Source organism: Sinocyclocheilus grahami, unplaced genomic scaffold (assembly GCF_001515645.1).
Source record: "Sinocyclocheilus grahami isolate Dianchi unplaced genomic scaffold, SAMN03320097.WGS_v1.1 scaffold1410.1, whole genome shotgun sequence".
Taxonomy (NCBI): Eukaryota; Metazoa; Chordata; class Actinopteri; order Cypriniformes; family Cyprinidae; genus Sinocyclocheilus; species Sinocyclocheilus grahami.
In genome coordinates this window covers 153,784-165,134 of record NW_015506589.1, presented here as the reverse complement: position 1 = coordinate 165,134, position 11,351 = coordinate 153,784, and the positions used below count along the sequence as shown (strand labels likewise).

Sequence of the window (11,351 nt, the reverse complement as noted above, 5' to 3'; positions counted from 1 at the left end):
TGTGTGTGTGTGTATATGTATATGTGTGTGTGTGTATATGTATATGTGTGTGTGTGTATATGTGTGTGTGGGTGTGTGTGTGTGTATATGTGTGTGTGTGTTTGTGTGTGTGTGTGTGTGTGTGTGAGTGTTCAGGTTGAGCATCATGTCTCCTCTCAGCTGTGATCTACTGTGAGCTCATGGCCTCTGATGGGTCTCCAGTCAGAGATGCTCGAGAGAAGCAGCAGCAGCAGAAGAAGAAGAAGAAAGCGGAGCGGAGCGGGACGGACAGAGCTGATGTGGAGGAGACCGACGCTCAGCTGGAGATCCAGAGACTGACCGCAGCTGGACATGCAGCTCTGCAGAGCGGACACAATAACGCAGCGCTGCAGAGCTTCAGGAGCGCGTTAAAGGCTGCCACTAAGGTTCAGAAACACTGAGAGAATGTGAAATCAACATGAACTGACTTGACAATGCATTCATGTACATATTCCAAAGGAAATCTTTTATGAAAATGTAATACATTATCTAATATTTCAGCCACCTCTCATATCCACCTTATTTTGAAACGTGGAAGTAAACTGTTTTCTCTGAATTTGCAAGACTCGTGAGTGCTATAGGTAAATAACTAGAAGAATAAGAAAGTGCAGTGCATGGGAAACATGCTACAGACCAGTGTGTTTATGATTAGGATAGTAAATTAAAATAATATGCTGAGAAATACAGCTTTTTGTACAGCTTTTCACCATCCATTTAATTCCTAATGAACCACATTGCAGAAGTAACATGAGAAACCATTTCATGTTGATTTAAAGTCTCATAAACCACATTATTTTTCATAACATGCATTATACCGCATATAAGTTTTATATTGTATTGTTTAGGTCGGTGGTTTTCAAACTATGTAAAAAATATACAAATAATTCAATAAAAATAACGATAAGATAAATGAATAAAAATAGACTAAAATAATCATAGAAATTAAAATAAACTAAAGTAAGTAAATTATGGAAGTTCGCTTCAACCATGGAATAATAAAATAACTAAGGTAATTTTTTCAGAATTCTGATTTTTTTTCTCACAATTCTGACTTTTTAATATCAGAATTGCGAGATAAAAAGTCACAATTATTATTATTTTTTTCCATGGCAGAAAAAAAGAATTGCCAGATGTAAACTCTGAATTCAGAGAAGAAGAAAAACTCTGAATTGCGAGATTTAAACTTGGAATTGTGATTTAAAAAGTAATTTCACAAAGAATTGCGAGAAACAAGAGTCAGATTTGTGAGATAAAAAGTAGAATACTACATATAACAGAAACTAAATATTTTCCAAATAATATTTTAGACTTACTTCTAATATTAATTTTTCAACATTTTGGTGTAGAAACGTGGAAATATCTAGTAAATTTCACAAACAATTACAGAGAAAAGGAAGGTAACATTAAATTTAGTATAAAAACTAAAATAGTATTTCTTGTAAAATGTATATTTTGTATATGTATATGTATGGGGGATATCTGTAGCAATAGCCAACAATACATTGTATGGATCACAATTATACATTTCTCTTTTATGACAAAAATCATTAGGATATTAAGTAAAGATCATGTTCCTCGAAGATATTTTGTAAACGTCCTACCGTAAATATATCAAAACTTAATGTTTGATTAGTAATATGCATTGCTAAGAACTTCATTTGAACAACTTTAAAGATGATTTTCTCAATATTTAGATTTTTTTGCACCCTCAGATTCCAGATTTTCAAATATTGTCCGATCCTAACAAACCATACATCAATGGAAAGATTGTTTATTCAGATGCGTATAAATCTCAATTTCAGATAAATTGACACTTATGACTGGTTGTGTGCTCCGGGGTCACAAATCAGTATAAATTGGGTCTTTCTACAAGAAACTATATAGATTTCTTTTAAATCTTAGAATGGGGTCCCTCGCACAAAAATGATTAGATCTGTGACATCTAAAAGATTGAAAACTCATAAATCATACACCTGTGAACGGGTATTTCTACATTGATATTAGATGCTGAAAACATCTGCTTTTGCTGCATCTGTCAGTCCAATACGACAGAGAATATCAGCCAGAGAAACAGAGTAAAGCCTCATGACTTGCTGTCGTCTTCAGCTCAGAGAGAAGAGACTGCAGCGGACGTGTGCGTTTAATCTGGGCGCGGCGTACGTGGAGGCGGGCGAGCCTCAGAAGGGGCTGGATGTCCTGTCGCGCACACAGCCGGGCGAGAGAGGCGAGCGGATCGCAGACATGCAGTTTAACCTGGCCACGGCCCACGAGGCTCTGGGGGACCGAACGCAGGCGGCGCGACACTATCTGCAGGCCGCGCAGCTGTACCGCTCGCAGGGAGACGCCGGCGCCGAGGGAGACACGTGCGTCAGGCTCGCACACTGCCACCTGCTGAGACAGGTGTGTTCCCGTCGTTATGTTCTGGCTCAAATGGACCCTAATTGGATTTTATAAAATGGAGAGTTCCGGTGCTTGATTCTGATTGGCTGAGCCGCGTTCGAAGCTGTTATAAATGACGCTACAAAGTAACACACACCTTTGTTTACGTTTGTGTGTTGCTCGGCAACCACTTTGTAGCAACCACAACTGTTTCTGAGGAGCTACATTGTTTGGTGGAAGAATACTGTGTTTATTAATATCACTACACTTTATTTGCTCCGTTTTATTTTGTGAAACCTTACTACGTATATAACCGTTTTATAAAAGCAGTAACCCCCGTGAAGCCGTGGTTTACAGCTGTTATAAATTCACTGTAAACCACGGCTTCACGGGGGTTATTGCTTTACAATACAATTTGCCAAAAGTCACACTATGAAAAAAAAAAGAAGGTAAAAACAGTTAACCTTTAGCATTAATAATTCTTGTGCAGTGCAAAAATACAAAAAAATAAAATGAGTACATACGATTTTTAAAAAAAATGTTCCCACAAACTACATTTTATAACCGTATTGTATTTTTAAAACATTTTAAAGAGAAGAAGTGTTACTCATTCGCTGTGCTTCCCTGAAGCTCAAAGTTATACGCCACGCTCGCAACGCCAAGATCATGGGTTCGATTCCCAGCGAAATTAACATAAATGAACTGATAAAAATGTAGATGATCAATGCAGTGTGCATTTCTTTTTTTGGATAAAATAAACGTTTTTATTCATTTTTATTTTAGTTTTACTTGTTTTAATACATCAACGAACTAAATAAAAATGAGAAATGTTTCCTTGGAAACTAATAATAATTAAAATAAATAAAAATAATAATTAATACATTTATAAATACAAATAATTATTTCTATTTTATTTCACTTAGCATTTGTTTTATTTCAAGTATTGATTTTTTTAATGGTTTTAGATTTAGTTTTAGTTAACTATAAATGTAAAATAAATGCAAATAGCTTTAAAGATGAGAAACTGACATGACAAAATGTTATCATTATATTTGCACGAGTGGTCTGGTTTATTTGATCCTAATGCATGAGCTGCAGGTGTGTTTGAGCCGGTTGTTCTGTGTGTGTGATGCAGGAGTGGGACGAGGCTGCAGCGAGTTTCCAGCGAGCCGCCGAGAGTTATAAAGTAACGGGAAACGTGTCTGCAGCTGCGCTGGCACTGAAGCATGCTGGGAAACACATGCTGCAGAGCGGCCGCAGCTCCAGCGAGGACATCATCAGCGTGCTGACCGACAGCCTGGAGATGAGCGCGAACATAAGCGATGCGGAGACGCTGGGTAACACGCTCGCTATCACTGATCAGTGATGATTATTAAGTTCAGCATCGCTAATACTCACTAAATGAGCGAGGAACATACTCAGGTTCAATCAAGTTCAATCAAGTCTCCACATCAGGAATATTAGATCCAACCCCGGATGCCAGATCCTGTCAGAAAATGTGTTTTTTGTCTGGTACCCGAAATCAGCGATTTACTGAACATTACTGAACATCTTCTATCAGCCAAAAACTTGACTGAGAATACCAGGAAAGAGCAGAAGCAGGAGACGAAGTTTATTGGAAATGATATTGAGTAATCTTAGTTGCGTATGTTTCAATGCCCAAACTTCGTCTAGTCAGCACAAATACCAGAAGTGTTTTTATACCAAATTTCTTCACATCAACATCCAATCTCATAAAGCCTTTGGGATATTCTCTCTTCTCTCTTATTTGGGAAGACAAACACTCCACGAAACTCCACAATTATAAGATTACACAACAATAGCAAGCATTGCAAGAGCAAGAAAAATAATTAAAAGATAAAACACTTTAAACAGAAGTGTGGAAAAGCACTTAGGCTATGTTCACACTGCAGGAAAACGTGGCCCAAATCTGATTTTTTTTTGCTCATTTGTGTCCCTGCAGCACAGAAGCAGTGTTAAGTCGCTGGGGGATATTTGTAGCAATAGCCAACAATACATTGTATGGGTCACAATTATACATTTCTCTTTTATGCCAAAAATCATTAGGATATTAAGTAAAGATCATGTTCCATGAAGATATTTAGTACATTTCCTACCGTAAATATATCAAAACTTAATGTTTGATTAGTAATATGCATTGCTAAGAACTTCATTTAAAGGTGATTTTCTCAATATTTAGATGTTTTTGCACCCTCAGATTCCAGATTTTCAAATATTGTCCGATCCTAACAAAGCTCATTTATTCAGCTGTCAGATGATGCATAAATCTCAATTTTGAAAAATTGACACTTAAGACTGGTTTTGTGCTCCAGGGTCACAAATACATATATTTGATTCTTTTATTCTCGTCTAGCAGAGTGCCGGTGTTTGATAAGGATGTTCCACCTGACTCATGACACAGAAATGCATTTTCCTTCAATTTGCAGCCCAAATATGTGAAATGTGTCGTAATGGCTGATCATGTGCAGATGATTTTAGTTCTTAATTCAGTTGTGCATTGTTTTTGCACCCTCAGATTCCAGATTTTCAAATATTGTCCGATCCTAACAAAGCTCATTTATTCAGCTGTCAGATGATGCATAAATCTCAATTTTGAAAAATTGACACTTAAGACTGGTTTTGTGCTCCTGGGTCACATATGTGATGTGACTCAGATCGTTTAGTTTCATGACAGTGTGAACAGCTCGAGCCACATGGAATCTGATCTTTTCGGTTATGATTTGGGTCATTTGTGGCACTAAATCTGATTCAGGTCAGATGATTTGCAATGCGACCGTAGTTTGAACGGTCATCTCAGAATTCATGTGACGTTTACATTAATTCTGTGCAACTTTACTTACCGGTATTTCTTTTTTATCACTTGGTGAATATGACAGAAAGTTGCGGAGGTAGTCAGTGGAGAGACAAGAGCTGTTGTTTTTCGGTGTATTACAGAGACAGTGCTATACAAGCTAAACTTACTGTAAATATTTAAAAACTTTGCTTCATCCTCCTTATCGCCTGATCACAAATTCGCTGGCTTCGCAAAAATATTTTGGTTTAGTGTAGCTGCCTTTATCATATGGAATATGTGGGTCGAATTGACCCGCGAACATCATAATCAGAATAGAAATGATTGTATGTGGTCACCTGTGTTTCAGGGAAGCTGCTGAGCGACGTGGCTCTGAGTTTCTCTCAGATGAGGCTGTTCTCCGAGGCGGCGGAGTGTTACGAGCAGGCGCTTCCTCTGGTCTCCTCCAAACCTCGCAGACTGGCTGTGGTTCTGCAGAATCTGGGCGCCGTCTATAACGCTCTGGGTCAGTACCGGCAGTCCCTGAGATTCCACCGAGACGCAGCGGCGCTCCACGGTGAGACACACACACCTCAGACACCTGACCCATCAGAGAGTTTACATCAGTCGTGAGCATGTGGTCAGTTCATGCAACAGTGCATCTACTGTTAGAAACAGCTCTTTCCTTCCAGAATTATTCTACATGTACATGCAGTTTGTTGAGCTCATACTGAATTTAAAATTCATTTTTCACCACAGGGCTATTATAAAATATTTGGCACAGGTGTGTATTTGGCACAGAAATACTCCGTCATACGTCCAACTGGTTTTTTTGAAACCTTGGCCATGTTTAGCAACAGTGTAAATAAGTCAGAATGCATGAATTGGCATTAGACCTTCCTTTTAAAGTTTCAAGATTTTTATTCGTCACATACCAGTGTTATTTTAGAATCACTGAGATACTATTATAGTTTTTTTTAATTCATATTTTGAACAAGCTTTTATTTTTTATATTTTCCGTTTTCATTTTCATTTTCGTTAGCTTTAATGATACTTTTGTGCCTTTTTTGTCATTTTTAGCAGTTTTTTTTCTCCATTTTTTTTTATTTCAGATTTAGTTTATTTTAGTACATCAAGTTATACTAAAATGAGAAATGTTGCTATGGCGACTAGCTGAAATAAGTTTATTTTATTTTATATTTGAATATATATATATTATTTAAAGTAAGTTTATATGGTTTTAGTTTTGGTTTACCATAATAATTGTCACATAAACAGTTATATAAACTATACAACTTGCGGTGAAATCCTGGTAAGCTACTAGATTGTGCATTAAATATTAATAAACAGTAGGTAAAAAAAATGCTTACAAAATGATCATAAAGTGATTCATCTTAAGGAGGCGATAACATGATACAAAGTGCTAACAGTACATTTATTGTTATGTATCCATTAATGGATTCCCAAAAATATGCGTTATAGTCAAAGATGTCTTACAAAAATCACATTCTGCTAATTTTTCAGTAGAGGTATTATTTACTGCTGTTATATTTGGTGCATGTGCTGCGTGTCATCATGATTACTGTCGTGTGGCGTGTCCCGCAGGCTCTCTGGGCAGTCGTGGAGCTCAGGGTCGCTGCTTCAGTAATCTGGGTTTTGCTCTGGTGGAGCTGGGAGAGCTGGAGGAGGCGTGGGAGAGTTACCTACACGCACAGCAGGCCTTCAGAGACGCTGGTACACACACACACACATACACACACACTCACACACACACACACACACGCACACACGCTCACACGCACACACGCACACATACACACACACTCACACACACACACACACACGCACACACGCTCACACGCACACACGCACACATACACACACACTCACACACACACACACTCATCAGCTCCACACTTCACCCAATAAGCTGCAGGAACATCAGATTTGACTCGACTGATCTTTAGTAACTCACCTCAATCCAGCACTTTCACAGCATCAGCTTTATTCTTCTCATATCCATTATATCACATTAGAGCTACAAATTCTGGTATTTGACACTTACACTATATGTGAACTTTCTAGGAAATAGTTTGGATGATAAAACATCTGCTAAGAATATAAATGTCCATCTAACAGCTCAAGCACATCAATAGAGTCTCACTGTAGGGTTGAGTAGATTTGCTCAGGAAAAGCAGCTCAAAGGCTATGATTAGATTGACCATTATTTATTACTTTAGAGCAGTTAGAGACACTGAAACTTCACAAGGACCCTTAAGACACAGTCAGGTTTGGTTTGGCTTCAATACACTGAAGCATTGCTATTATACAGCCTGACTTCATGTTGTCTTCATGATCATGTAAGCGGAGTCTCTTTCAAAAGAATATGATCAGATGAGAGTCTGACTGATGATTATGTAATGAACTCACTCATGACTTCTGCGTCTCCTTCAGCTGCTTCTGCAGGACATACAGATGATAATAAATCTCACAGAAAACTACTGGCACTAAATCATCATGTGAACAGATGAATCCAGTAAACGTAGGACTGGTGACTAATGGCTGTAGGATCGAACTCCAGATGATCGGTTACAATCATCGTACTTGAATTGACTCTTCTGCATTTACATGCGACCTGTATCCAGATGTTGTCCACATACACATTGAAAAGACAAGTGTAAACGTGCTTCTGTCACACGGCTGTCTGTCTCTCTCCCCGCAGACGACCCGTCGGGTCAGTGGCAGGCCTGTGAGGGTCTCGGTGGGATCAGAATACAAATGAGGGACCCGGATAAAGCTGCCATGTACTATAAAGATGCCCTTCGACTGCTGTGCAAATGCCAGGTGAGATCTAAACACAACCATCACTGCATTTTCCACAATACAAGTCATGGTTTTATCATCTGAAACGTGCTGCGACCTATATTTCACAGCGACTAATAATGCAATTAACATCATAGACACAAAACACGCTCAAACCACGTTTGTATTGGTGCTGAGTGAGAGCAGGGTTGTTATAGTCAACTAAAACCACACAAAAAAAAGGTTTTAGTTACTTGAAATGGAATGCATGTTAACTGAAGTAACATAAAATATTTAAAAAGTTTCCATGGCAACATTTCAGAATCAGAATCAGAATGAGCTTTATTGCCAGGTATGTTTACACATACACATTGAAAAGACAAGTGTAAACGTGCTTCTGTCACACGGCTGTCTGTCTCTCTCCCCGCAGACGACCCGTCGGGTCAGTGGCAGGCCTGTGAGGGTCTCGGTGGGATCAGAATACAGATGAGGGACCCGGATAAAGCTGCCATGTACTATAAAGATGCCCTTCGACTGCTGTGCAAATGCCAGGTGAGATCTAAACACAAACATCACTGCATTTTCCACAATACAAGTCATGGTTTTATCATCTGAAACGTGCTGCGACCTATATTTCACAGCGACTAATAATGCAATTAACATCATAGATACAAAACACGCTCAAACCACATGTTTGTACTGGTGCTGAATGAGAGCAGGGTTGTTATAGTCAACTAAAACCACAAAAAAAAAAAGGTTTTAGTTACTTGAAATGGAATGCATGTTAACTGAAGTAACATAAAATATTTAAAAAGTTTCCATGGCAACATTTCAGAATCAGAATCAGAATGAGCTTTATTGCCAGGTATGTTTACACACAAAACAAAAACTACTAAAACTGACAAAAACGCAACAAAATTACTAAAAATTCATAAAAAATATGAAAAAAACACATGAAAGCTGAATTTTTTTTTAAAATTCTAAATATTAACAAAAACTATAATAGCATCTCAGTGTTATTAACATAGCACTGAATGTGAGAGGAACGTGAGCTCAAGTTTATTTAAAGCTATAAAGCTTTGTTTAGTCTTATTTATAATGAATGCCACCGTAATTTATGTTTGGTTTATACTTATATTTGTTTTATTCCTGGTCTTTTCTGAATTCTATTAAATGTTAAGGACTTTTTGAAGAGTGAGGGGAACTTAAATACCTCTTTATTGTGTTTATAATGATTGTAAACGGTTTTATGTACAGGTATTTTACATTATTTCTGAATTGAAGGTGACACAGTTGATCTGTGTTTTCTCTCAACAATGCATTTTATGCAGTGTTCGTCTAATGATCAGGCGTGTGTTTGATCTGCAGGACGTGTCTGGTTCAGTGCAGGAGCGTCTGGTCAGTGAACTGAGTGAAGCGTTACAGCAGAAGCTGCTCCTACAGCAGGTCAGTCTGTCTGAATATTAAACATGAAGCATGCACTTATTCTCTCAACCTCTCACTATTAGGGCTGCAGGATAAATTGGAATAAAACCGAAACTGTAATATGGATTAATGCAATTATTAAATCACAAATGCTGTGATGTAATTAAATACATGCGCTGTGTGTTTCAAAGTGAAGCGCGGCACTGTGTTCATTTACACGCGAGCAGCTCATGATCCAGTGCTTTCAGTCTTGGTTTCACAGTAAATGATCTGCATGAACTCCATCTGCATCTGCTCTGAGTTTGAGTCGCTTTAACAAGCACTTTAACAAACTATCTCGACAAACTTGAAGTTTGAAGTTTTGAAGAGGAGCACTTATCAACAAAAGATCCAAACTTAGGGCTCCCTGCTGTTTTCTGTCAAAATAAAAGCTTGATGCTTTAATGTTTGAAAACTAAACAATTACGATATAAATATTAGTAAGGTCATTTTACAGTTTTACATTATTATCTTTAATATAATTTATTTTACAGTGAAATATTTCAAAAGTAATATTTCTAATTTTAATATTTTATTTAGTAGTAATAATAATAATCTGGTTCAGTGCAGGAGCGTCTGGTCAGTGAACTGAGTGAAGCGTTACAGCAGAAGCTGCTCCTACAGCAGGTCAGTCTGTCTGAATATTAAACATGAAGCATGCACTTATTCTCTCAACCTCTCACTATTAGGGCTGCAGGATAAATTGGAATAAAACCGAAACTGTAATATGGATTAATGCAATTATTAAATCACAAATGCTGTGATGTAATTAAATACATGCGCTGTGTGTTTCAAAGTGAAGCGCGGCACTGTGTTCATTTACACGCGAGCAGCTCATGATCCAGTGCTTTCAGTCTTGGTTTCACAGTAAATGATCTGCATGAACTCCATCTGCATCTGCTCTGAGTTTGAGTCGCTTTAACAAGCACTTTAACAAACTATCTCGTTGAAGTTTTGAAGAGGAGCACTTATCAACAAAAGAAAAGATTTAAGGGCTCCCTGCTGTTTTCTGTCAAAATAAAAGCTTGATGCTTTAATGTTTGAAAACTAAACAATTACGATATAAATATTAGTAAGGTCATTTTACAGTTTTACATTATTATCTTTAATATAATTTATTTTACAGTGAAATATTTCAAAAGTAATATTTCTAATTTTAATATTTTATTTAGTAGTAATAATAATAATTATTATAGTTATAATTGATATATAATCTCAACTATTAAAATAAATAAATATTATTATAGTTATATTGATATATAATCTCAAAATTTTTTCCAAATTTTGCAGCAAATATGGAGGTTTTTCAGCATTTTAAATCACAATTTTTATCAGAGAAATTGCAATTAGATTTTCCCCCAAATTGTGCAGCCCTATTCACTATCCTGTGACGTTCATCACAGTCTGATCTGATCTGATTCTCAGAGAGGAGCAGCATCACAACGAACCGTCCCGGAGCGACATCACAACCGACGGTAACACCACATAACACTCACCTCGTCATCAGAGGGTGCACCAGTGTGTTTCTGAGTGAATGAAGCTGTAGGGTGTTGTTAGAGATACAGGATGAGATCTTCACTCTCGTGTGTCTGCAGGACGACGGCTGTGAGGACAGATGTCCAGCAGTGGAGGAGAGAGATGCCAAACGGAGAGAACGCACCCCGTAAGAACTGAGCACACACTCACAGCTGAGGAACACACAATACTGTCAACAGAAAACAGATTTACTGTGTGTTATTCTCAGCAGAAGGGAAGCAGCACAGCCAAACCACGACATCATCAGAGACACACCTGCAGCAAGAACAAGAACAAGCTGATCATCACGGTGCACTTCCAGAGGCCAACAGGTCAAACACACACTCAAACACACACACACACTCACACACACACACACACA

At 37.8% G+C, this 11,351-nt stretch overlaps 1 protein-coding gene across 1 annotated transcript; it reads left to right on the top strand.

Moving 5' to 3' along the window:
• Positions 1-179: 179 nt before the first annotated feature.
• Positions 180-11,121, top strand: LOC107570055 (tetratricopeptide repeat protein 24). Its single transcript, XM_016256247.1, has 8 exons — positions 180-404; positions 2,125-2,418; positions 3,533-3,734; positions 5,559-5,765; positions 6,794-6,922; positions 8,421-8,542; positions 9,359-9,436; positions 11,050-11,121. Exons 1-8 carry the CDS (start codon positions 180-182, stop codon positions 11,119-11,121), a joined length of 1,329 nt encoding a protein of 442 aa, XP_016111733.1.
• Positions 11,122-11,351: the final 230 nt, after the last annotated feature.

What these genes read in the sequence shown, in the direction of transcription:
- LOC107570055 (XM_016256247.1), top strand. Translation starts at nt 180, where the DNA reads ATGGCCTCTGATGGGTCTCCAGTCAGAGATGCTCGAGAGAAGCAGCAG. An exon ending in GACTGCTGTGCAAATGCCAG is followed by an intron (nt 8,543 to 9,358) that starts GTGAGATCTAAA and finishes TTTGATCTGCAG; the next exon opens with GACGTGTCTGGTTCAGTGCA. An exon ending in AGAAGCTGCTCCTACAGCAG is followed by an intron (nt 9,437 to 11,049) that starts GTCAGTCTGTCT and finishes GTGTGTCTGCAG; the next exon opens with GACGACGGCTGTGAGGACAG.